The 27,704-nt window shown below is 44.7% G+C and overlaps 1 protein-coding gene and 1 long non-coding RNA gene across 3 annotated transcripts; one reads left to right on the top strand and one right to left on the bottom strand.

Moving 5' to 3' along the window:
* Window positions 1–937: 937 nt before the first annotated feature.
* On the bottom strand, window positions 938–24,094 carry Slc28a2 (solute carrier family 28 member 2). The gene is made up of 18 exons (XM_006995111.4): window positions 24,037–24,094; window positions 23,400–23,481; window positions 23,227–23,297; window positions 16,563–16,654; window positions 15,587–15,770; window positions 12,654–12,795; window positions 11,570–11,683; window positions 11,196–11,273; window positions 10,734–10,814; window positions 10,298–10,378; window positions 7,898–8,023; window positions 7,685–7,815; window positions 7,146–7,314; window positions 6,781–6,978; window positions 6,130–6,211; window positions 4,774–4,872; window positions 4,476–4,587; window positions 938–1,726 (listed from the first exon to the last, which is right to left on the bottom strand). Exons 2-18 carry the CDS (start codon window positions 23,463–23,465, stop codon window positions 1,609–1,611), a joined length of 1,944 nt encoding a protein of 647 aa, XP_006995173.1. The 5' UTR covers window positions 23,466–23,481; window positions 24,037–24,094; the 3' UTR covers window positions 938–1,608.
* On the top strand, window positions 23,475–25,753 carry LOC121828801 (uncharacterized). 2 transcript variants are annotated; one of them, XR_006071394.2, is made up of 3 exons: window positions 23,475–23,614; window positions 23,859–25,226; window positions 25,618–25,753. It is a non-coding gene; the product is annotated as an uncharacterized LOC121828801 (long non-coding RNA). The 2 variants fall into 2 exon arrangements; XR_013050707.1 differs by having other exon boundaries at window positions 23,859–24,794; window positions 25,027–25,706.
* The last annotated feature ends 1,951 nt before the right edge of the window (window positions 25,754–27,704 follow it).

Here is a 27,704-nt window from a genome sequence, read left to right as displayed (position 1 = left end):
CTACACAGGAGTACCACAAAGGACTGGCTCTCTAGATGCCCTTTGTGCCCTCTAGCCTACTGGTGCATCAACTATCTTTTAAATTTTTAAAGAAATGACCCAAACATGCTAAGGTTTCTCGGGACAGCCAACCTCTCTGTGCCTGTGGCTGAGCTGTGGAACTCCTTTCTGTGCCCCGTGGCTGAGCTGTGGAACTCTGTTGACTGTTGCTCGGGGCTCTGCCTCTGCCACTCACCTACCCTGGACAGCTCCTGGATCCTGCAGCACAGCACCCACACCAGACCATAATAAGCACAGCAGACTCTCCTTTGTGTTTTGTTTTGGTTTTCCCTCTGGTTATTTGGGACAAGGTCTCCCTGTGTAGCCCTAGCTCTTCTGAAACTCACTATGTAGACCAATCTGGCCTTGAACTCACAGAGATCCAAGGCATGTGTCGCCACACTTGGCCCCTTACTGAGGAGTTGAAGCCGGGATCCATGAGGTTGCTGTGAGCAATTGTTAAGCAGCCCTGGTGTAAGGGCCCCTTATCAATTTCTGTTCTGAGAGGTTCTTAAAGGATCTAACTTGGACTATCAGGCAAGCATTTTTACAGGGTGAGCCATCTTGCTGGCCCAAAACTATTTTTAATGGACCTTCTGTAAACCTGAGGCACAGAGAGCTGGCACAAAAGGAGAATGCCAAACAAAGCAAAGGCCTTTAAAGGTGGATGTTCCTTAGGACTTTATGTAGAGAGGGCTGGAGAGATGGCTCAGTAGCTAAGCTGTGTACTGTTCCCACAGAGGACCTGAATTCATTTCCAAGTACCCACACTGGGTGGCACAGCTCCCTTTAACTCCAGCTCCAGGTGGCCCACACCTCTGGCCTCTGCACTCATGCATACAGACCCACACACACACCCACACAGACACATACACATAATTAAAAAAAATAAAATAAATCCTTTAAAAAATACTTTATGTACAGTGAACTTTTTGTTACTATATGAAGATGATAAGGCGTTTTCAAGTTTACAAATATTTGGCAATGCAAAAACTGTTATTAAATATTCATATGCATGTCATATATACAACTTTAGAAATATAGTTCCTCACCTCCATCTCTGCCCAAGGACTCATCATATCCTATATCACTTTTATGAAACACTTTTGAGTTCTGGTGTTTTTGAAACAGTCTCTCACACTGTAAACCAGACTTGGCCTGATTCTGAGGCAATCCTCCTCAGCTGTGGACTTACCGTTAGGACATTACGGGGGTGTGCCACCATTCCAGATTTAAATCCAAGCATCTGCTTTTGATTTCCTCGCTCTCCCCATTCCGGGCCTGGCCAGGGATGGAGCCTGCATCTTGGCCCTTTCTATACAGATATTATCCCCTTAGCTACATTGCTACCATAATTTGGCTCCGGAGGGCCTATGAGGAGATTCCTGTCTGGTGCGCAGCACTCCAGGGCAAAGGTGGGTGCTGATTTTCATACAGGGCTAGAGTGAGCCCAGAATTTCACTTTGTAGATTCTAGTGTGGTCCTTGTAGAAGTGGAAGCTTAAGCGTGTGTTTGGCCAAACAAACCCGTTCTATAAGAACTATCATGGAAATGCCCCTGCCCCCAGCCTCACACACAGACAGGGCTGATGTAGAGGCCACAGCAGTTAGCGAGACTCTGGGCGCTGAACTCCTTGTTTTCCCAGGGACCCGAGAAAGAAGGCACGTTGGTGCCGTTCAGCGACGTACTGAAACGATAAAGCCAGGGAGATGCGCAGGGGTCAGACCAAACAAGGCAACACAACACATCAACATGTTTTACCAAGTAGCTGAGAACGAAACCCCAAACCTGTGGGTGGGTCTGTTGGCCACACAACCAATGAAATGGGATCCACTCAAATGCATTTTGCTGCTCAAATTTTATTTAATGCTGGTACAGAACCCTGTCTAGTGTCTGCCCCGTGGCTAGCTCCTAACCTCAGCCCAGTTAGAAATAACATTTCCAGACAGCTGAGACAAAATTAATGCCTTAAAAATGATCTAGAATTGAATTTAATAATAATAAAAAAATAAGCTGATAACCTAAGGCCATTTTCCTCTTAAGGACAAAAAAAAACTCCTTACATTTAATTGGTATAAACGAATTAGGCAAAGATATTTCTCTTTTAAATTTCTTTGATGTCCATTTTATTCCCATTGAAGTAGAATTACATCACTCCACCCCTGTCCTCCCTCCAGCCCCTCCCAGCTGCACTCCCTCAAACCGTTCCTGTCACCCCCTCCACTCTCAAGTTAATATCCTCTTTTTTTCTTTTTTTTTTTCTTTTTTTTTTTTTTTTTGGTTTTTCGAGACAGGGTTTCTCTGTGTAGCTTTGCGCCTTTCCTGGAGCTCACTTGGTAGCCCAGGCTGGCCTCAAACTCACAGAGATCCGCCTGGCTCTGCCTCCCGAGTGCTGGGATTAAAGGCGTGCGCCACCACCGCCCGGCTTAATATCCTCTTTTTTTCAATGATTATGGTTATGGGCATATGTTAGGCAGCTGTTAGTTTTCTCAGACTATGTTTATGTGTGGATGTGGATATGTGCAGGAGAGAGCAGGTGCCTGCAGAGGACTTAAGCATGGGATTCTTCTGAAGCTGGAGTTCCAGCTGGTTGGAAGCTACCCAATGTGCATGGTGGAAATAGTATTGGGGTCCTGGGCAAGAGCAGCATGCTAACTGCTGAGCCATCTCCTCCAGCTCCAGAAACATTTCTTTCAGGTTCTAGCTGCCAATGACTCTTATAATATGGCTTTAGAAAATCCACTGAGAACATACAGACCAGACTAAAGATCTATCCAGTTTATAAATTCCCCTTTAACGATACACAAAATTAACAATTCATTTATTTTTGGTTTTTTGAGACAGGGTTTCTCTGTATAGCTTTGGAGCCTTTCCTGGATCTCACTCCGTAGCCCAGGCTGGCCTTGAACTCACAGAGATCCGCCTGCCTCGGCCTTCTGAGTGCTGAGATTAAAGGCCTGCACCACCACTGCCCAGTTTCATTTCCTTTTACTTTATTTCTTGACCTTTTATGCAGCTAACATCTGAATACCCCACAGTGAAGAGATCACTTGCATACATATCACCTTCTAAGCAGACTCCAGCTGTGGTTTTTCTCCTGAGCCCTACTCCTGACTTGGGAGTGGCTTTATGTAGTGTTCACACAGGAACCTCCGAGTTAACAAATCCAGGACTGAGCCGGGCGGTGGTGGCGCACGCCTTTAATCCCAGCACTCGGGAGGCAGAGCCAGGCGGATCTCTGTGAGTTTGAGGCCAGCCTGGGCTACCAAGTGAGTTCCAGGAAAGGCGCAAAGCTACACAGAGAAACCCTGTCTCGAAAAAAACCAAAACAAATAAAAAAATAAAAAACAAATCCAGGACTGGAGGGGACCACACCTTTCTCCTTTGCTCCTATTCCTCTACTAGTCCTGCTCCTCATTGTGGTGGACACATAGCTCAGGACAGAAAAGGGAGTTCCTTCTCCCCTCACCTGGGCCTTGCTCCTCCTAGCTAGTTGAGAACCAGTCCTAACTGATTCTGCTTGGTCTAGCATACCTAAACCCTTCTAAGTATCTCATCATCTCTTGCTGAGACTGTTACAGCATGTGGTTGCTGTGCCGGGGTCCAGAACCCTGCAGGTCAAAATCTAACTTCTCTAGGCTTTCATACAAGGCCTTTCAACAATGTTTCAGCCTTGCTTTCTAAAGCTCTCCCCGATCCCCTGCAGACCTCCACCAGCGCACACCTCCAGCTTTGGCAATGTCAAATATTCTAATTCCTCACACCTTCCTTTTATGCGGCCCCAAACTAGTTCTTTTGTCTCATTGATAGGTCCTTTTCACATTCTAAAATGCAGTAAGTGAGATCATCTTTACACTATCTGAACTCGAGGTTATCTTGTAAAATAAAATTTATCTTCTCTTGGTCTCTTGTTTTGTTTTGTTTTGGTTTGGTTTTTGGTTTTTCGAGACAGTTTCTCTGTGTAACAGCCCTGGCCATCCTAGAACCCCTTTGTAGACCAGGCTGGCCTTGAACTCACAGAGATCCGCCTGCCTCTGCCTCCCAAGTGTTGAGATTAAAGGGCGTGCCACCACACCTGATGGTCTGCTTCATTTCTATTTGAAAAAAACCTCCGAGTTTTGCCAAGTAGGACTATTGTAAAATCATCACCTATAAACTATATTTCAGTCACAATAACAGAGGGACCACACTTCCTTCCCTTCGCCTACACGGCACAGACAACCAGAACCTGTCACACGCAGCAGGGCTAATACTGAAGATAATAAGAGAAAGGAATACAGATGGAGGCCATCACCAACATTCATGTTGTGTTTCATATACTCCATACGGCTTCCACAGGACTGTACTCAAGACCTCTCATCTCCCAACATCTGGAAGTTTCCTTCATGGAGGAGAGGAGGTAGGAGGAGGGAGCAGGAACTATGGTGTTCACCTACCTGTGGAAAAGCTCCCTGCAGCACACGTAGGTCTCGTAGGTTCTGTTGGTGAAACTTGTGCTGAGGAATGAGACACAGTCAGCTTCCGCTCCCCTGGGAACATAGAGGATTCCTGCACGAAGAAGACAGGCATTACATGAAGGCGGAATATTTGGCACATGGTCCCCAAAGTTCTTTACTGTTTGGTTGGGAGTTGGTAACACTGTAGATTAGGTGTCTGTGGGATGGATAGTGAGTTATGTGACTACTCGGAGAGAGATGCTGTGATCTCTGCCAGAGACAGTGCTTAGGCACCCACCTGCCATACAGGCACTGATGAAGGAAACGCAAGCACCCGTGAAGAGGGCCCTGACCACAATCTTGCACAAGTCACTCTTCCGCTGGGGCATCATTGACGCTACGGGCAACAAAAGAGAACAATGAGATGTCTTCCCCACACAGCAAGGAGGAGTGGCCCATGAGTCCCCATTCAGAAGAATATGGGAGGGAAAAAAGAAACCTACATCAGATGAACAGTGCTTCTAAAACTGACATAAGAGGTGTGTGCATACATTAGTCTTGATAAATAACTCGGGCTTTTCCTGGGTTGTATATCTGACCCTCACCTCAGTGGTTCTGGAATCTACTCAAGATATATCTGAGTCAAGCAAGGCTCTGAGCTGCTCCAAGCAGGTGCACGCCTGGTGTGTGCCAGTTGAGATCTACACTCTTAAGTCTAGACTGGAGTTAGATGGACCGCTGTGAACTAGCGGACTAGAGAGGGCAGCATCCACCTCGCTCCCGTCTCCAGGATCACAGCTATCACGCAGCAGAAGCAGGACAACGTGGACAGGTGTTTAACAGAAGGGAGAAGATACACCAGAAGGAAATGTTTCACCTTCGAACTGTTTAATCAGCTAGCAATGAAATAAATTTAATAATTCCACCCCAGAATAGGATCGCCAGAAACGGCATTTTTCACACATTCTTTTCATGTTCTATTTCTTCTTAGACCCATATCTAACTTGGCTCTTCCAAGTGCTTGGGATTCTGATAGACATCCCCCACTCTGCCTTCCAGGACCACTCCCTCTCTCCTGGTGTTCCTGCAGCCATAAGGCACGCTCAGCAATCTCGCCGGCCATCTGAATGCCTCTGTCTCAAATACTAAATCCTCCGTACTCCAGGACCCTCAGCTTTCAACCCGACAATGCACAATACTCACTTGCTCTATTTGTTTGCTTTTTTGTCTCCTGTCATTTCGGGGTTTTGTTTTGTTTTGTTTTGTTTTGTTTTTTGTTGTTGTTGTTTTGTTTTTTTGATTCCTGTACAAATACCGCTTTCGTGAAAAAGCAAAACTATTGAGCAGCTTAATTTCAGAATGTACCTTGGGCAGTTTAATGGAAAGACAGAAATGTCATTTTAGTAACTTCTCCCTTGCAAGGAAAATAAAAAATAAACCCTTTTGGTGCCTTGGCAGGAAGGAGAAGAAGGCAAATAAAGCTCTGACTGTAAAGGACTTAAGCCCCAGTCAGCCTGACTGCATGAGCTCTGAGTTCCTCGAGGCCTAAGAGGCCCACTTCATATCAGCTTCTCTGTCTAGCCTCAGCTTTGCAGGGAGCAAAGGTTGGGATCTGTCTGGCATATTGAGGACCGGGGGGGATTTAACAACTCACTCAGGCCTCCCAATGTGATTCCTATGGAAGTAAGATTGGCAAATCCACAGAGCGAGAATGTTGCAATAATTTCAGCTTTCACCTAGGGGGGAAAACAAGTAGATAAATTCCGTCCTTCCGTGTCTCAGAGCCATGGCAGATTTTCCAGGGCACACCAACTCTTTCTTACAGTGTTCTAAAGAACCATAGAAGATGCTCAGGAAATAGCTGACCCTTAAGTTACAACAGCTGCCATGATGTGGTAATAACCACAAGACTCCTTGCCCAGAGCACTGTTCTTATTAAAGATAAGGAGAAAATTACCCAGCCACACAACGACAGATAGAAAGAAAATCAACTCACAGCAATTTGAATGTGTAAATAAAGGGACTTCAGAACACCCAAAAGGTGTGCTCCTTGGACTGTGCCCAGGTTAGGAAGCACCAGTTTACCTTATAGATCAAAGTTGGGCCAGAATACAGAGGAGAAATAACACACAGACCTGGGGCAGAAGCTCACTACTGGGACATATGGTTCTGCTTGTCTTGTGGTTAGGCTGGGACACTGGGAAATAACTGTGGGTCCACAATGTCTGTGTGGAACTTTGTGCATTCCCTCAGATGTGCATGGCCCAAACCTCCCACTCGGTGATTTTTCTGGATTGTCACTTACAGAAATCCACTGTTTTTCACCATTGATCCACTCTTCTACCCCGGAGAGACGTTGGCTCTTGTATTGAGACAGTTGTTGATAGGCCACAAATTCATTTATGAAGAATTTGACTCCCACTATCTCAGCCACTAGTGGACAGTCTGCCCACTCTACACCCATCATGAAAACCATGGGCCGAAGGACGTAGGAGCAGATGACCTGATAGAAGAGAAACACCCCAGGGAAACAAGAGCAGACAAGGTCAGGTCCAGAAGCCGCTCTGGAGACTCAGCCCTCCTCTCCTTACGCTTCCATCTTCTTGCTAGGGCTTTCTCTTAGCTTACTGGGGGCCAGAAATCATGGCCAACACGTATAACAAGACTTACCTGGAAAGTGAGCCCATGTATATCCACCATTTCCCCCAGCCAGGAAAGAGTAGCATTGACGAAGGCCAACACAGCCAAAAAGGCAATCAGGTTGGCTGCAACATTAGCAACAAGGGCTATGGCATCCGTGGCTCCGTTGCTCGCAGCCTCCAGGATATTCCTCTCCTCCCTGTGGTTATTGGACAGAAAGTATACGCTACCTCAGCTCCTCAGAGAAGAGAAGCTCCCTTGCCCCCGAAGTGTGAGAAGTGATGGGATCCCTTCGTGATTTCAATAGTGAAGATTACTCTGAAGTGACTCAGATGTAATTGCCATGACAGTCTGATGCCAAGGACCTGGAGGAAGTGTCTAAGGAGTTAATGCCAGGTGGGAAGATTCAATCAAAACAAAACGAAAATGATAAGCTGGATGCAGAGCCGGCAAAAGGAGACATGGAATGACATTCTTCCTTCGGGGAGACTGGAAGTCTCTACCACCACAGGTCCTCTCTAGGTAGCACACCTTACCATCTCCCAAATTACACACTTCCCCTGACTCACCCACGGGGCAGTTTCACTCCCTCCTTGCTCTTGAACTTGGACTCTTCTACTTCTGGATATACCAGTTTGGACAAGGCAAGTGCACACGGGGCGGCCATCACTGAGGCAGAAATCAAGGATGAGGCATCAATCTGTAAGGCCAGATGGGGCATTAGCACCACTGCAGGGCTCAACTTGGGTGCACTGGGAGTGATGATGTGGACGGTGCCTCACCCCAAAGGATATGAAGGCTCCCAACACAGTGCCTGCAATGGTAGCAAAGCCTCCCGTCATCACAGCATGTAATTCAGAGATGGTCATGTCTGCAAGGTAGGGACGGATGAGCAGAGGTGCCTCTGTCTAAAAACAAAGAAAAAGCAGTCATATTCCAAGAGCAGCACAGCCCATCCTGAAGTGCTTATCTGAGGCGTGGCATGGATGCATGCCCTTCCAGCCAGTGGACAAAAAGCTCTGCCCTTAGGCTTCAGACCTGCCAAACCATCTCCTTGCTGACCGTGTTTCCACCTATTTCTATATCATATTATAAAAGGCTGCAGACAACCAGTATTCATTTATTCTGTTTACCATGTTTAAATGCATACACTTTCTGAGTGAATTATGGAGTACAGTGCACTTACTGACCACCCACTAGATATCTACAAAGCATGCAGTAAATGAACTGGAAATAACTTATCTAAGCATGCTTTGTGAAATAATAAAGAAATAGTAACAATATCAGGCCGCCAAGAAAGCTCATCCTGAGGACCTGAGTTCACTATCTAGAACTCACATAGTAGAAGAGAGAACTTGCTTTCACAAGTTGTCCTCTGACTTCCACACGAGTGCCATGGCACAGGAATGCTTACACGCGTGAGTATGCATGTGCACATGCACACACACACACACTGCATTAAATAAATGTAATAAAGTTTTAAAGAAATGTCTGTAAAATGTTTATCAACTAGGAAGATTCAACTAGGAAATTACCTAGCTCGATCTAGGATGTCACTTGTCCTTTAATGAGTGACAGCAAAAGGACCTAGCCACTAAGACCGTTAGTGCAAAACTGATTGTAAATCATTTTAGCAAAATTTGAGGGATATAATAGAAGAATCAGAAGTACTGTGAAAACATAACAAAAGCGGATAATCAGCCTAAGGCTTTGGGGGAAAAAGACGCCAATGTTAACTTCTTGCCCATTTGAAAAACTATTGTCCCTCATGTTGATTTAGTCAATCACTAGCAAATATTTAATACTATAATGGTTAATACTGATTATCAACAATTGATAAAAATCTTCTAGGAGACAAGACTCTAGGAATGCCTTGAGGATTATCTTGATTAGGTCAGCTTGTGAGACTGTTTTAATTAGGTTAATTGAGGTAGAAAGACCCACTCGAACAATGGGTAGTACCATTCCCTAGGCTTGGGTTCTGGATTGCATTAAGAGAAAGCTAGCTGGGCACAGGCATCATTCTTTTCTTCCTGACGGGATGCAACATAATCAGCTGCCTCAAGTTCCTGCCACCAAGACCTTCCCAACATGATGGCTGTACTCTCAAACTGTGAGTCAAAAATAAGTCATTTCTCTCTTAATATGCTTTTTTCAGGGTATATTATCACAGCAATAGAGAAGGGCACCTGTTCCACACAAAGACCACTCTTATTTCATGTTGTGGGATATTTGTACACTGTGTGAAGATGCATTTGGTGAGATTTGTGTAATAAAGAGCTGAACAGCCAATAGCTTAGGCAGGATATGTAGGTGGAATTCCAAGCAGAGAAAGATGAAGGAGGAGGAATCTAGCTGCGAGAGAGACAAGAGGAGACACGGAAGAAACAGGATGGATGCTATGTGACAGAACGTAGATTAATAGAAATGAGTTAATTTAAGTTATAAGAGCTAGTTAAAAACAAGCCTAAGCTAAGGGCAAGCTTTCATGATTAATAATAAGTCTCTGTGCCGGTATTTGGGGCTGATGGTGCAGAGAAAGGCTTGTTACAATTCCACACACTTAGGACTCACTAAGAAAGTCTATGGAGAAGAGCCCTGTTAGTCTCAAGCAAGACAAGCCATTGCCTCCTCAGAGACCTCGGAAAACAGGGATCATAGGACGTCACACCAAGAAACCAGAAAGCAGCTCAAGCATCCTTCCTAGCTCCTGGAGGGGATAAGGTTTGGACTAAGACTTTCACCTGTATTCCTGTGTAAGAAGCTGGACCAGTTGCTAAGTACCTTTGCATAGTGTGTCCAGACTGTACCAGACATCAAGGGTAAGAGCAATGAACTGAGTTCTCCTTGACCTTCTGAGGTTCCTTTCGTAAGGAACCAACTGCTTCACAATCTCCGTTTCTCAGACTTTTCATAAGAAAAATGGGCTTTTGAGCTGTGTGGTGACATGTGCTTATACTCTCAGCACCTGGCAGGTGGCGGCAGGGAGATCAGGAATTCAAGGTCATCCTCAGCTACACAGTGAGTATGAGGTCAGCCTGGGCTATATGAGATTCTCTTCCAGAGAAAAAGAAAGGAAGGAGGTGGGAAGGAAAGAAGAGAAAATCCTCTTTCTGAATTTGTCTTCTGCCAAGTTCTCAGTTCTCGAGAGAGAAGAAAGACAGAAGGCCCACGGTACTTACCATTCCCACAAAGATGTTTCCTGCCACGGCCAAGGTCTCTGCAGGGGTGGTACCCATGGTGATTTGCAGAAACCAGGCGATCTAAAAGGATCCAGACAACTGAATCATCTACATTAGCAGGAGTCTTGGATAATATCCAGCAAAGTCCCTCCCCCTATTCCATTTTCTCGTAAGGAAACCAAGAGCTAGGGAAATATAGTGTGGCGGGGTGACAGAACAAGTCACAAATGTGTTAGCCAGAACTCAGGCCCTGGGACTTGTACACTGAGCATACCACACTCAGTGTGAAAGTGCAGTCCAGCCCATCTTTTCCTATCTCCAGCCTGGGTCATCATTTGACATCAGGATGCTCAAAGGGGAGTGAGTGCCTTTTCATCGGTTCCGCGTCTTTCGCTCCCCTGACAGGTCCACGCTGAAGAGCCTTTCACGGACTTACCTTCTGAATCACCCACTGCACAAGGCCCAGGTAGTAGAGAATGGACATCACACACCCAAAGAAGATAATGATTGGCAAGGACTGCAATGAGAAGGGGGGGCGAGGGGTGAGAGAATTATACTACGTGAGCTGTGTGTGCCCCAAGCAAGCTCTTGTGGGCCTCTAAATCCAGCTCTGGGCATTCCCAGGATATCTGGTACAACGCAGTTTAGGAATAAACTCAAAATGTACCGCAACCCTGTAAGCCTGTCAGTACTAAACCACAGGATATTTCCTAAGCCTCTCCTCGAACCTGCCTTTCAAACAGTTTCATGATGGTCAGGATCATGGGAAAAGAGTGGACTGCCTTCTAGGTAAATTGGTGAAGAGACCGCCTGATCTCTTGAGTACACATATCGACCTCTGCTTTATCCCTGTACCCTTCACTGACAATGTCATCCCTGCCCACAAAAGAGGAATTACCTGAAAAGCAAAGACATTTTGGACCAGTGCATCACCAAAAACAAAACTGGAGCCTTTCACAGTATAAGCCAGGAAAATCTGAAGTGGGGAGAATAAGGGATGAGAGTTAGGACAGGCAGGACACAGAGGAAGATGTGATCTGCCTCAGAGGTGACCACCTGTGGGCAGGCCGTGTCCCAAGAGTTGGTCATGAAATGACAGAATCGGCCAATCAGCTCTCTTCACTTGTGTTCTCACCGGAACCCCATTACTTTCTCTCTTTACCCAACCAGATTCCCTGTACCACCATGAAGACAGAGTCCCAAAGCCTCATGCTTCCCTCAAATCTACATCCTCTGGGGTTCCAGATGAATGAAACATTCAGTTCCCTGTACCTGGATCTGATCTCCCAACCATTGAAATGCATTAAATCCAGGTTCCGTTCTGATGACCAAAATCCCAAAGACGAACTGAAGGCCCAGGCCCCAAAACACTGTCCTCCAGCACACCTGGGATCAAAAAGAAAATATTCCAGTATGAGTCCCAAACCTTACTCAGCCACTGCCTAGTTCAGCCTTGTACTGGGAATGGAGTTCAGTGAGGATGTTAACAGTCAGTCTGGGATAGCATGGCTGTGCTGGTTAGCTTTACGTCAACCTGACACCAGCTAAAGTCATCTAAGGGGAAGGAACTTCAATGTGAAAATGCCTCCATAAGAGTGGGCTGTAGGCAAGTCTGTAGGGCATTTTCTTAAACAATGATTGACATGGGAGGGCCCAGCCCATTGTAGGTGGTACCATTCCTGGGCAGGTAGTCCTAGGTTCTGTAAGAAAGCAAACAGCAAGCCATGAGGAGCAAGCCAGTAAGCAACAGCCCTCTGTGGCCTCTGCATCAGCTCCTGCCTCCAGGTTCCTGCCTTGTTTGAGTTCTTGTCCTGACTTCCTTCAATGATGAACAGTGATGTGAAAGAATAAGCCAAATAAACCCTTTCCTCCCCAAGTTGCTTTTGGTCATGGTGTTCCATCACAGAAATAGTACCCTAAGACAATGGCACAGGGAACAGGGAGACTGGTAATTAAAAATAGGGTGACTGTTCAAAGAGACAAGTATGTCCATACAGATTTTTAAAATAAGTTACGTGATATTATGACACATGCATACAAATAAGGTCCAAAAATGTCATTTTTACAAGTGCCACCTGATTCTCCGCCACAGTCTGTTTTCTTTCTTTCCTTCCTTCTTTATATTTTCTTTTCCTCTAGTACTGTCTAGATTCATATATACCACAATAATAATTGACAGGCCTAAGGTCTCTAAACGCTTTCCAACTTCTCTTAGGAATAGGACTGTCAGAGGAAAATTCCAGGAGTTGTCACTTAGTTCTGTGTCTTTATCATGAATATCAGACACATACATGCTGTAGTTTCTACTTAGTCCTGGCTGTGGGTTGCTATGCCCAACTTAATACCCCAAACTCACCGCGCTGTGGTGTTTGGAACAGGCAAAGAGGATGAGGATGAACATACAGATTCCTGCAAAGGAGATCAGCTGCTCTGGCCTTTGAGCTGTGTCGAGAGCCAGCCACAGGATAAGGCCGACCACAGAGGCTCCTGTGAACACCCTAAAGGTGAAATTCCAGAGCTATGTCACCAACTCAGCGAACGAGCAACCAAGAGTCCTCTGACAGGTGGCTTAGTCTTAGGGTCAGTGAGATAACTCAACGACTTACTCTTGATTAGACAGAGATGGACTTCGAGAATCATCTGATAGTTCCCTAGCCTCTGCTCCCCGCCAGTTTACAGAAATAAGTGTCTAATCCAACAATACAAATCACATGGCTTCCCTTTTCTCATAACCATATCAATGAAATTCTATATAAAGATTCATCCCTGATGGTGCTTCTAATGACTAATCAAAATACTGAAAACCCAAGAAGAGAATGCATTGGTCCCATATGGAGATCTACTCAATTTTTAACCACTCCAAGGGTGAGAACTAAATAAGTCATTTATGGACGTATGGTCTTTACATGCACTAAACATATTTCAATACATAGACTGGAGGCTTGGGACATAGCTTAGCAGAGCACTTGCCTACAATGGTCCAATCCCCCGCCTACCAAAATAAATAAGGAGCTGGTCATGGTAGTGCAAGCCTTAGGAAATGGAGGCAAGAGGATCAAGATTTTAATGTTGGGATTGGAGAATTGGCTCAGCAGCTAAGAACACTTGTTCTTGCAGAGGACTCAAGTTCAATTCTTAGCACCCACATGGTGGCTCACCAACCATCTGTAACCCCAATCCCAAGGGATCTGATACCCTCTTCTGAACATAGTGGTCACCAGGCACACACATGGTGCACATACATTCATGCAGACAAAACACTCATACACATAAAGCAATACCAAAAGAAGCATGTGATCCACTGAGACACCTCCACAGCAATGCCCCAAGGGAACTACAGGACCGGAGCAGAATTCACACACAGCTCTTTTCTACACACCTCTCCCAAAGTGAATAAACTCTGAGTTCCAAAAACATAGTTAATGAATAAACTTGCTCTGGCTTCTCCTCACACACACTATCAAGTAAATCAGTGGTGCAAAACTTTGATGGTTATCTGTTATTTCTCCAAATTATCACTATTGAACACCTATTTTCTGTGCATTCACTGGAGAACAGGAAAAGAGGCATTTTCTCCAGAATCTGGCCTACGGTCGATGCACATGGACATGGCATGGTTAGATTAGCTACAGCTGCTGAAGAAGCCAGTTCAGTTGTGCTGATGATCCAGTTTGCTCCTAGACTTTAAGATAATGGTTCTCAACCTGTGGGTAATGACCCTTTGAGGTGGTATATCGGACATTTACATGACAACTCATAACAGTAGCAAGATTACAGTTCTGAAGTAGCAAAGAAAATCATTGTTTTGGTTGGGGGTCAGCACAGCATGCGGAATGTACTAAAGGTCCCAGTATTAGGAGGGTTGAGAGATTGCAAACAACAAAAGCAGGTAGAGGGGCTCTGGAGGACTAGACGGGAGGAGGATACAGCATAGGGAAGAGCCAGGTGTTGGTGGTGGTGGCGGTGCATGCCTTTAATCCTAGCACTCGGGAGGCAGAAGCAGGGGGATCTCTGTGAGTTCGAGGCCAGCCAGCCTGGGTTGCAGAGTGAGTTCCAGGAAAGAGAGAAGAGAAGAGAAGAGAAGAGAGGAGAGGAGAGGAGAGGAGAGGAGAGGAGAGGAGAGGAGAGGAGAGGAGAGGAGAGGAGAGGAGAGGAGAGAAGAGAAGAGAAGAGAAGAGAAGAGAAGAGAAGAGAAGAGAAGAGAAGAGAAGAGAAGAGAAGAGAAGAGAAGAGAAGTTAAGAAAAAGTATAAGGAAGAGAGAAGCAACTTGGTTGGTAGCTTAATGTAAGTGCAAGCATCTGCTCTGACCACTCCATTAAAGAGAAGCATGGACTTTCTCACTTCTGTCACAGGCTCTTGGGATTTTAGACGGAAACTCTTCCCTGATCTAGAGTCCCATCTACACCAGCAATATTGACCCAAGGCTGTAAGAACGGGACTGGGCTTTGCGGCCCAAAGGCCGGGTTGCTCTGTGGTCTCTACACTTTGTATAGGTAAGAGCCTGGAGCCCTCTCGGGAACTGTCGAAACGTTAAAATGTGAAATGAGATGGTCGTGATGCTCAACTAGTAGATGGCTTGCCTAGTATGCCCAAGGCCTTGGGTTCAATCCCCGGCACTCTATAAACTGAGTGTGGTAGTACATGCCTGTAATCCTAGCACTCAAGAGGTGGAGGCAGGAGGATCAGAAGTTCAGCATCATCCTTGGCTACATAGAGAGCTCTGAGGCCATCCTGAACTAGAGACTTCGTATCAAAAAAGAAAAGGAAAAGGAGAGAAAGGAAGAGAGGAAGGGGAAAGGAGGCAAGGAAATCAGTCAAAGAGATTTTCATTGGTACATTCACAATTCAAGGGACAATCAGGAGGTGGTGGAAGCTGTAGGAGGTGGGGCCCAATTGGAGGAAACTGGTCACTGGGGACATGCCCTTCTCCCAGGTCCCTTGCCTTCCTGATCTCTTTGCCTCCAGGATGTGAGCAGCTTTGCTTCACCGATTCACTCCCCACCATGATATTCTGCCCTATCACCAGACAGCATCGATGGGGCTGAGACCGTGGGCTAAGCCTCTGAGCAGCGTCTCCTGCACATTGTTCTTAGGTGAGGCCGTGGGCTAAGCCTCTGAGCAGCATCTCCTGCACATTGTTCTTAGGTGAGGCCCTGGGCTAAGCCTCTGAGCAGCGTCTCCTGCACATTGTTCTTAGGTGAGACCCTGGGCTAAGCCTCTGAGCAGCATCTCCTGCACATTGTTCTTAGGTGCTCGTGAACAGCAACAAAATTGATTGACACACTTACCTCTTCATCCAAATTCTCAGGCGGGAGTTGTTAAAGGGCTTCAGACAGCTTACTAATTTTTCACCGAAGAACTTCTTCAGAAAGCGGCAAGCCAGGATGAAGAGTACAAGACATGTGATGACAAATAACGCCAGCGCCCTCTGGAAGTTCAGGATGCAGGCTGCCAGGAAGTAGGCAGCATAAGCTACAGAGAGAATGTGAAGAGTGAAAGCTGAGCTTCCGTGGAGAACGAAAGCATGCCTCTCTGCTCCCTTCCATGTTAGCTGCTGTCCTCACTCTCTCCCTTAGATTTGGTCAACATCCACTATTAGACTCTTTGGAAACCGGACATCTCTTCTTGAATTTTAATTTTACCCCCCCCCCCCGCTACGTTGGAGTTGGAATGTCAGATGATTAAACTTTTCTCTTAAGCAGAGCTGTGTAAAGGAGGCTGCACCTAAGAGGAAAAGCCACATGGTGCTTTTTTCTCAGTGCTCCCACATTCACCCCCGAGAATCATTTTTGATCTCACTATGCCAGCTGCATCTAATCAAAGCCCTACATGTCTCTGACAACATACTATAAACAAGGTTTTCTGACTTTCAAAAATAATGGGCAGCACTGATTTTAATTACAAACCAGTAAATAAGTTGTGTATAATAGGCGTCTTTCATAAGGACTACAGACTTGTGCCCTGAGTCAAACCTCAGAACTAAAAAAGAGAATATATATTTACATATTTTTGTAAATATATATATATTCTTAAACTTTTAAGCCTGTCAAATAGTACAGTTTTGAACTATAGCTTATCTTTAAGTTATCTTTCTGGATATGAGACAATAAATCAGGGCTTACCTACAGGCAGTCAAGATCTATATCTCAAATAGCCTATAGGCTAATTTATGAGTGATACTTTTTACCCAGCAATAATCATGGCACAGTTAACATTTCTAAAAATGTTTGTGTTTCTTCCTTCCATGAATTCTCATGATCTCACCTACACACAAGAGACCGAGAAGGATTTTCTTGAATAAAACAGCATGTCTTTCGAAGAAACTTCTCGCCTTGATGAAAGGCTGCAGACTCCTCCTGATGAGAAACCAAAATTAAAACAGAATTACTTCATTCTGTTTGTGCACCTCTTAGACCTCGGATGGCCCAAGGCAGAGTTTGTTCTTAGTCAATGAAGAAAATTACTCAGCTGGCAGGTGTTCGATAGTGTTCCAGCAAAGGCTCCAAAGGCCAGCTCAAGCCTTGTGTCTGAGCATCAGGTCAGAATGGCCCTATCAGCCTAGAGTAGCTACCTCTTCAATAATTTCCCACCACAGAAGCGGTGGACACTAAGCACGCCAGGGACTTACTCCTTGTGTTTTTCCTAAGGACAGATGCTGTTCAGCTTCCATATTCTGCCTGCCCTTCTTAGAGGCAATTCTACCACAGCATCCTAACATCGCACAAAGCCTTAGGAGTTGTGCATACATTGACAGATGGGAGAGAAAACAAACCAGCATCAGGAATCTCTATGTCAACAGGTCTGAGGAAAGATACCCAGCAAGAACTATTCAAGATTCTTTGTATAGTGTTTTCCATGAGTTTGGGCTCAAAGACTTTGGCAAATACTAACAGGGCTCCTCGAAGACCACTGGAGGTTGTTATTGGAAACTGAAAGCCAGGGGAGCTGAGTAAATGTCCCAAGGTCCCAGAGGTTGGAAGGAGTAGATCTCGAATCTGAGTAGCCTGTCCTGAATCTAAGCTTTCAATGATCTTGCCAGGCTGCACCTGAGCTGACCCCCGGGTCACCCCCCCGCCTTTGCCACTTCTAAGTGTCCTTATGAGCACGTTGCAGCCATACGAGCAAAAAGATTCCACTTTCAACAAAGAAGACGTGTCCTGTGTGACTATGGTGCTAAGGTGTGGTGCTTAGCCGGGAATGAGACCAGCCACTAACTAAGTGGTCTGGGGTCTAGGTCCACACAGTTTTGAGTTCCTTCTCTACTGTTGCCTCTCCCATCTTACTTGAGATTGAACCTGTCATACCCATTGCCTCTATATCCTTCCTTCTTCACCCCTACGTCTCCCCTTATCTTCTACAGGTAGTCCAACCCTGGCTTGCCTGGGCAGGGTGTACATTCTCAGGTACAGAGAAGTAAAGAGGGAAGGAAACTATCCTCAACACCCGTGGGTTGTCTAAGCCCATCACCTCCAGAGGGCGTTGGGGATCTCAAGACCACTGCCACTGTCCATTGGTGGAGAAAGCAGTGAGCTAGAAAGTTTGTTTACAAAGTCAGTACCTGAAGGCGTCATTACCTTTGGAACATGATTCACAAGGTACATCAAGCCATGCACTTGACTGTAACTCTAGACTTCTGGGAGTGCCAGGTCTTTGTTTGCTCCTCCAGGTCCTCACACTACCCTGCTTGGGGCCTGAAAGTTCAGTCTGTGAGGGCTACACCACTGGACTACAAACCCTTTGGCTTATCTAATGGGATTCTGCCAATGTGACCTCACCGGAGATCTCAGTACGGAACAGCTGAGGTCCACAAGTAAGCAGGAAGGGATTTTGATCTGGCCATCCTACCAGGTTCTCTTGCACCATACCCCTTCTGGTCTAGGAATAGATCGTGTTCACTGTTTCAAACCTTAGGTCTTGTGCCATCCTTCCCCATGGTTCTGCTCTACTTCATACCATTTTCAAACGTCCATCTTCGTCTTTGTTTGTTTATTTGTTGTTATGTGTATATTTGTGGGGTTGGGGTTGTGCATGTAGGGTCCAGAAGAGGACATCAGGTTTCATGGAGCTGGAGTCACAGGCCATTGTAAGCCACGAGATGTGGGTGCTAGGAACTGAAATTGGGTTCTCTGGAAGAGCAGTACATGCTCTTAACAACTGAGTCATCTCTCCAGCCACTCTTTTGTTTTTCTTTTTGTTTTGTTTTACTTTCCTTAACTTTTTTCCAGTTAGTATTGGGTTTCATTATGGTATTTTTATACATGTGTCATTATACTTTATTTGCACATAATGGCCTCTTTATGAGTGAGCTTTCTTCTGGTTATTCTAGTTTAAATATGCCACCTGTCTCCTAAAACACAAGGTGAAGCTGGCTTGAAACTACACCCAATTAAATAACAATTGAGAAAAGCCACTGTCAAATAGGAGGGTCCATATACTGGTCTAAGAGTAGACAGAAATCACAGGTTTAGGGTTTCTGCCATTACCTCTTCACTGCAAACCCACCATTTCCTTGGAACTAAATTTCAGTGTATATTTCAGAAATTGCTTAAAGATTTTTGCAAAACCCATGAACAACGGGATCTAACACGGGGTTAGAACTGAGCCTCTGGTATCGAACAGAAAACAAATGAGCCGGACCATGGTGGTGCACACCTTAAGTCCCAGTCAGTACTTGGGAGGCAGAGGCAGGAGGATCTCTGTGAGTTTGAGGCCAGCCTGGTCTACAGAGTGAGTTCCAGGACAGCCAGGGCTACACAAAGAAACCCTGTCTTGGAAAAACAAATAAACAAACAAACAATGATGATGGGTTATAAAGAGAAATGTTCCAAAACAAAATAAGAAAAGATTTTTCAGCCTTTTATACTAATCAAGCAGTTCATAGCAGCACATGAGCAGGTATCGTAAGCTCTGTGTCTTGCCTGGTCCAATATCTCACTAATAGTACAAGCTGTTTACACTACACAGTGGTACACTTTGAGCCTTGGTATCTGTGCGATAACTAGGAGTTATTGAGACGTTTAACTGCTAGATAAGTGAACACTGACGTTTTGCCTCTCCCTCCAAGAGTCCGTATGGGAGGCTTTCTGGGTATTGACTAAAGACGACCTTATCACATGCTTACTGACTGCATCGCTGAGTGATAGGTGGAAAAGAAATCGGTGAACCTGGTCAGAAGTACCAGCTAAACATGACTTTGGTGATCACCAGATCCAGCAGCAAAGACATTCATGCATTTTCTTAGTAACCTACTTGCAAGATGCAGAAACTCTCCTAACTGAGGGAGACAGAGCCTTGGTAACTGCTACAACCTGGAGCTCTTGTTTAGCCATTAATGTGGAAAGCTTGAGGGAGCTTTCAGAGAATCCAGCTCTAGTGACAGGAGACAGTGTGGCCCTGCCTGAGTCTTTGCTACTCCAGCTTGAAGGACGAGATAAAAGAGGGAAATACGGGAATCAACTCAGGATCAGTTTACGGTGTGAGGATCGCCTAGCACAGGGACCAGAGTCTTTCAAAAGGTCAAAGGTCTTATTTTACACCCAATTAAATACCAGCTGGAAAAAGCTACTGCAAAACAAGAGACATGCTCTGGTATAGCAGAAATAAGTCACAGGCAAGAGATTTTGTCCTGGTCTTCCTAACCACAAACCTATCATCTGACGAACCACTTTTCCATGGTCAAAGTTATGTACATAACTGGTTCTAAACTTAAGAGCTGGATGATAGCGTTGTACAGGAAACCAAGTCTCCAAAACAAACAGATGTTAGTAACCAATGTGGAGAGCTGAGTAGGGACTGGAAATCCAGGGGAAAATCTGTCAGGAAACAGCAGTATGAGGCCAGCCGGACTGAAATAATAAAAACGCCCCAATAGACAGACAAATATGAAGAACCTATACAGTGGGTTTTCCAACCTACCCTCAGCTTCTTCCTTCCAGAATTCTTCTCTCTCCAAGTTGGAGGTAGCATTTATTCTGATAGGCAGTGGAGTCTTCTTAGGAAAACTGTTCTATCTCATGACTACACCCCATGCCAATTTCAGGCTGGGGCCTTGTATATATTTCTTTTGCAAGCAAAATTGTAGGTGCTGTTTGAATAATTAAGGAACAAGAGGATGAGGTTACAAGTCCCACATCCACTACATAGATATAATGAGTGAGTTGTGTTTAGAAGTCGAGGAGAGAAAGCCAGAGTGGGAAGCATGAGGCTGTACCAGAATTGAAAGAGGCCAAGCTCTTGAGACTCTTCACACCTGCTGTGTGTGTGATGGTTGAGGTATCAGATCACAACAAGCCAGTGTGCATCTCTTCCTGGTATCTTGCTCAGTGGCATCCTTTGGTAACTTACATCAACCATGGAGTACTTACACTATATGTCAATGCTACAGAGAGGAGCTTGCTATAATAGCTCTTCTACATTAAGGACTGTCAACTGTAGTGGTGGATGGGCTAGGTCCATTTACCTACTTTCAAATAAATTTTTATTAGAACATGTCCATGCCCATTTGTTTATTGTTATCTGTGGCTTCTCACTAAAATGTTAGAGTTGAGTAAATGCAACAGAGTCTATACAACCTACAAACTAAACTGCTTACTACTTTACCCTTCACAAAAAAGTAAGCCAACTGCTAAACTTACTTGGTAGGTAAGAAAATGAATCTATAACACCCATGTCTAAACTGTGCTCAAAGAGGAAAAAAAATTTTTTTGCAGAAAGAGGATCTTACTATACTACCCAGACTGTTTTCACACTCATCAAGACCAGAACTCACCCTCCTGCCTCAGCCTCCGAAGTAATGGGTTGATAGACATGCACCACTCTATCAGCAGAAATCCCACTCTTACGCATTTAACAGCCTGCATATAATCCTAGCCCTCAGGAGGTTGAGGTAAGAGAACAGCTGTAAGTCTAAGGCCACCCTAGTTTATCAAGTGAGTACCAAGCCAGCTGTGACTACATAGTAGTCAAAAAACAAAAAGAAAAAAAAAAGACCCAAAGCCAAACAAAGAAAACCAGTACATTCCTGCATAGAGCTCAGATATAGTTCTAAGCAGAATTTTCACTATTGACTGCTAAACTACTAACCAAAGTATGAATGTTGTGATTACAAAAAAGTACAGTTGATTGTTCACGTAGTAAAGAGGTAGTATAACAAATAAGTAGAGGGTTGGAGAGATGGCTCATCAGTTAAGAGCACTAGTTGCTCTTCCAGAGAACACAGATTTGAATCCTAAATCCACAGGTACAGGGAATCCAGTGCCCTCTTCTGGCTGCCTTGGGCACTACACACATGTGATGGACATACATACTACACACATGTGATGGACATACATACTACACACATGTGATGGACATACATACTACACTCATGTGATGGACATACATACTTGCGGACGAAACACTCATAAACATAAAATAAAAATAAATGTTTTTAGAAGTAGGAAAACATCTGGGTGTGGTGGCGCACACCTTTAATCCCAGTACTCAGGGGGCAGAGGCAGGCAGATCTCTGAGTTCAAGGCCAGCCTTCTCCTCAGAGTGAGTTCCAGGGCAGCCACGGCTACACAGAGAAACCCTATCTCAAAAAGTAAAAGTAGAACAACAAAATTACATTTAAATATGTGTCAATTGACATAGATATTTTATATAAAAATTGTAGATAAACCGGGGTATGATGGTGCGGGTTTGTAATTCTAGCACTTCAGAGTTAGAAATGAGGACTGACAGGTCAATGCCAGCCTTAGCTTCATAATGGCTTAGAGGAGAATCTGGGCTACAAGAGACTCTTTCCAAAATAAATAAATAAATAAATAAATAAATAAATAAATAAATACAAAAATCTATAAACCAAACTGTGGCAATTATAGAACATAAGACAATTAAAAGGTGAAGATGTTACTGAGCTAATTAATTTTTAGGGGAAAAAAACAAACAACAAAAAATCTTTCCCTCTAGAGCATCTCTGGAACATAGGCTTACCCTCTGTGCATCAGCTATCCAGTATTCTGTTCTTGGCATGCTTCTCAGTTCCTGGCCTTTCATGCCACAGAACACAGCTTCCAGCTGAGCAGTTTCCCCCAAGCTTTGACATTAGCTCTGACCCAGGTCCGTGTTCAAACTCATTAAATACCTCTGGTCCGTCCACCCTCCTCGGCTCCCGAGCACACAGCGCTGCGGACCGCAGCTCTCCTCAGCAGACCCTGCCCTTCACGTCCAACTCACCGTCTCTCTTGAGCCTCCACAGAAAGTTCTTTTTCCTACTCCTGGATGTGAGTATTCCAGAAAAGTTCTTTAATCCTGATAGAGGTGGGCTGTTTGGGGGTTTTTGTTTGTTTGTTTGTTTGTTTTGTTTTATACAGCGTCCCACTATGTAGCCTTAGCTGGTCTAGAACTTGCTATGTAGACCAGGCTGGCCTCAAACTCATAGAGATCAGTCTACCTCTGCCTCCCAAGGGCTGGGATTAAAGGCGTGCACCCCAAGGCCTGGCCTCAAAGAGATTTGTTTTGTTTTGTTTTAATTGATATGAGTAGGTTCATTCCTAAGTCTCAATGCTCTAATTTAGACAAAAGTATCAAAATTAGTACTTTCCTGTTATGAAAATTAATTACACAAAATTACACATAATAGTACTCAATAAATGTTAGCCATAAAAAAAACCTGTTAGCCATTGTTACTGTTATTATTGCTGTTGTTGCTATTTTTTTCATGTTATCTAGGCTGATACTAATGGGCTTGTTATTGTCATGGACTAACGCTTCAGTTCATTCTATAAAACACAAACGTGTACATGTTGGGAACATGCAGTGATCCTGGTTTGTCTGTGAGTTAAGCAGTCTGAAAATGAGCATCTTTGATCGGTTTCACTCACTTCTCTTCCCCACGCCCCAGGCTCTTGGGTGCTAATTAAGCTGGACTCTGGACCATCCTTACCCCAGGCCATCCTTCAGGCTGTGTCTCTGTGTCGCTTCTAACTTCTTGCTTCCTCCAGGATCTCCTCTTTCCTACAAACACAGATAAACGTGACATCAGCCATGCAGGCCTGCCAGAGGGTCAATAGACAGAGAGCGGCTAAAGCCATGCCAAAGTCCACAACACCGAATTACCATGAGTTCCAGCCCTGGGTTCTCGATGCTGTTCTCCACTGAGGCCCTTCTCTCTGCTTTCTCCATCTCCTGTTATCCTCGGCTGAAAAACAAACTCAAGGCTAAGGCTGGCAGATTGCTCGTTCTGTCTTGTGGGACAAGGGAGAATTTTTAAGGCCAGATCATCTCAGAAAACACAAGACTAAACTTCTCTAAAAAGTCAGCTTCTATTAAGGGTAAGAACTGGAAAGATAGGGAGCGGATAAATATAATAAATAATGAAAGGTAAAATTTGACTTCTTGTTGTAAATGGTTATAGAAGAGGAGGCAATATGACAGGGGAGAAATAAAGGGCAGGAAAGAACTGGAAAGAACTGGCGGGCCTCCCAGGGCCTCAGGACCTGGGTTGAACTATAACCCATTTAGTTCCTCAAATCAAGGGTCATTTAGTAATGTTCTTTATCTTTTTTCCCGGAGCAGGCCCCACTGAGCTATGCTGGAAGGAAAGAGAGAGAATATGACAGCTGGGGAAGCCCCAGGTGACAAGGATTTCTGGGAAAAGAAGAGAGATAAACAGACTGCATTCGGTAGGGTTCTCTAAGGAATAGAACCGATAGAACGTGAGTATAGAAAAGAGGGTTTTCTTAGAAGGACTTACAATGTGCTGGATGGGTCTGCACAGTCCAATCCGACAGTGGCTGGAACCCGGGAGCTGCTCAAGTTACAAAGCCAGATCCCTCAGTAGTTCCAAATCTGGTGCCTGGAAGACTCCTGGAGAGCTACTGGCCTTCGGTCCACATGAACTCCTGGAGACGCTGGAGCCAGCTGTCAGTGGAGAAAGACAGCCGTCTTAGAGATGAACGCTCTCACCCGCAGGAAGTGGAGGCAGGCCAGCAAACAGTACTTATCCCCTCTGACTTCCTTCTGTTTAGGTGGTTACCACCCTAAGTGCCGCCCACTCCAGGGGAGGGGCTCTCTTGGGAGTGTGTTTCTTTGCCATTCTTCATTTTCAGATGAGGACAATGACAAGATCATAACTCTCCTAACATTATATAGTTATCTCATGAACCACTGAAAATGCGCCCTTCTTCCCGCAGGATAAATGGCAAGGTCCCTTGAGGAAGGCATAGTCTTTCAGTAGCCTATAGCTTAACTAGGACAATATTAGTTGAAGAACATTTAATTACTGGTATTATCTCAGTCGTTACATTACAGGGTAAAGGAACAAAAAAAAGGAAAAAAAAAACCACAAGTATTTGCTTAATGTATTGTCTATATATTCAAACACATTCCTAACAAAATCGGGACAGACCCACTCTCGGCAATAACAACTCTCATTTCTATAGCAGGTCTTGTGGCCTTACCTGGAGTTAATAAGTGTCTTCCACAACCCATTCCATAGCCCCTCCACCTTTGGTAAGCACCTCAGCCAGTCTTGGTTCTTTGCCTGGAGGAGGGACCCACTCTTGAAGGGTCTGGGCCGTGTATCTTCCTGCTGGATTGGGTTGCTGCAGCTTCCCATTAACTTCAATCACAAGGCATAGCTCTTGTATTTGATATGTTCTTCCTTACTTCCATTGTGGAGAAACAATCCAAGTTCCCTTTGGTCTGGGTCGCTCACCCCTCTTAACTCTGTTTTTCTTTTCAGACTATTGACTCAAGGATATCAGGAACCCAAAGTGGCTAGGGAGATGTCCTAGCTTCCAGCTCAGTGGGATGTCTCCTGTGTCTCCTGGCAGAAACACTCCCACTTCTGGAACCAAGACTTCTAGACCAGCAGAGCATGAGCTTGTGGGGAAAGAAAAAAAAAAAAAGCAGAGGTTTAGCTGCTGGCTCACTGGGGATGAGGTACCATTTCCATTTCCACATCTCCATCCTGGACCTGTGAATACTGAGTAATGGGAGAAACTATATGTTGGGCACTGAATTGAGCGTGTTTAACCTGCTGGAGAACCTTGGCATTCCAGGCTGCTACCACCTAGCTGGCTAAACAACTGCATCTTTTCCGGGGGGGATTGGGGTTAAGTTCTTATTAGCCTATATTACATATAATGATGGAATTCATTATGGCATTTTCATGCATGTACATAATGTATTTTGATCACCTTCAGCCCTTTATCCTCTCCTCCCTCCACTTGCACTAATACTCTTTCTCTTCCAAACTAGGCCCCCTTCCACTTCCACGTCTCAATTTTTTTCATTTTGTGACCCAGGGCATCTCATTAGGATTTCTTTACAGGATTATGGGCACCTTACCAGTGGCTGTACCTGAAGAAAACGTGTCTCCTTTCTCTATCAACCACTAATGCCGTAAATAAAGGCTCGGGAAAGAGTGGGACTCCCCGAGTCTCTAGCCTTCCCTGAGCAGAGCGTGGACAGCTCAGGCTTAATGCCATGCATATCTTATATACATAATCCTAGCTGCCAACATGAACCCCAGAGTGTTTGATATGACTGCTGAGTCACAACCAGAAGTCACCAGTCCAAATCATCTGTCTCCTTCCAGCTCTCAGATTGCTGGACAATAGCCAGTGGTCAACATTGGAAGTACTTTGACCAGCTGTCACCACTGACCACTAAGAAAGAAAATCCACTGATAAAACTGACGACTACCATCTTATGGACATAAACAGTTCTTCGGAGCTGCTTGTGCTTAGAACCGCGGTTGATGGGAACACCATGTCCATTTAGCAGCAGTACTTCCCTATTGGGAAATACAACTTCCCTAACCATAGGCTTTTGACTGTGAATTCCTTCCTGTTGGTTGACATCAAATCCAGTCAGATAGCTGTTGGCTTTGCCCTACCGTTATTGTACGAGTGGCCAGTCAATACCGTTGCACATGGTGTCCATAGCTAAGTAAGATTATTGATAACAATTCTAGAAGAAATTTCTAGCCACGTCCTAAAATTTTCTGTGTCTTGTGGTCAAGGAATGGGGCATCTTCAGCAATCTGGTCTTACTACCTAGTACTGGTGAGCAAACAATAGCCATGGCATGCTTTGCCCCCCTCCCATGGGACTTGCTGAGAAACAACCCATAGGGGGGTTATCTTATCCCTGACACAGGTTTTTGTTAAATATCCCATGACTTCTGGGCTCAACGTTTTTCTGCCTACACATTACCTCCATTCAAACCATTAACTTTATCTTTGTTGGCTTATCAAGCATCATGTTTTCTTGTAGTGTTTTCAAGTATCCTTATGTTTGGCTGACTCCTTTCTCCTATGTCCCTGCCACGCCTCCTTATACCTCTCAACTCCCAGCATTCCCCTTTCCATTTTCATGTTACACACATTCTGCTTCCACTAAAGATGCCTTTTCCCCCTTTGCCTGGAATCATTTCTAGTTTCCTGGGATCTACACAGCTACTCCCAAGTAAATGCATATATATAAAGGTTAGATGCTAGGATCCACCTAGGAGAGAGAACAGAGGTTCAGTTACCTCGATATAATATTTCCTAGTCCAAACCAGTTTCCTGCATTGTAACTGTGTCTTTAAAAAGCCATTCTACCATTTATTCCAGCCAGCTGCTTCAAGACGGTGGAGAACATGATGGTTCGGATAAGAAATGTTCCTCATAGGCCTGTGTATTTGAGCAATGGACAACAGTTGGTGATGTTGTTTGGGGGTATCATAGACTGTTTAGGGGGCACAGCCCTACTGAAGGAAGTACATCACAAGGGGTGATATTTGGGGGTTTACAGACACACCCAACTTCCTGTTTTCTCTCTGCTTCCTGTGTGTGATTGAGATGTGAGCTCTTAGCTTCCTGCTCCTGCTGCTGTGCCTGTCTATTGCCATACCATTCCTACCATTATGGATGTCGCCCTCTGAAACCATAAATCAAGATAAACTTTCTTTCTTAACTTACTTTTGGCCATGATATTTTATCACAGCACTCGGGGTATAATTAATATAACAATCGCCATACTTCTTTGTTTATGAAGTGAGTTATTTGGTCAGAAACACTATGTGAAATACTATTGAAGTATTGTGTAAGTCCAAAAGTGGTAGTTTTATCTGAAGTATTAGTTGCAGGAAAGGCAAATCCAAAACCAGAATAAGTATCTCTCCCAGTATGAATAAATCACTGCCATTTTTACTACAGACGTAGATCGATGTAGTCCACCTGGTTTCTGGCTGCTCATGATGTAGAATGGCGCAATATCAGGGACAGTGTTAGTCTTGGTTGTTGCCAGATTTAACACTGAGCAGCAGCTGTACCAGGTCAGCCTTGGTGAATAGAAGTCCATGTTGTTGAACCCATGTATACCTTCCATTTGTGCCACAAAGACTACTATGTTCATGTGCCCATTGAGCCAA

The sequence above is a fragment of the Peromyscus maniculatus genome, chromosome 4, assembly GCF_049852395.1.
Source record: "Peromyscus maniculatus bairdii isolate BWxNUB_F1_BW_parent chromosome 4, HU_Pman_BW_mat_3.1, whole genome shotgun sequence".
Taxonomy (NCBI): Eukaryota; Metazoa; Chordata; class Mammalia; order Rodentia; family Cricetidae; genus Peromyscus; species Peromyscus maniculatus.
This window is presented reverse-complemented; position numbering and strand designations above follow the sequence as displayed.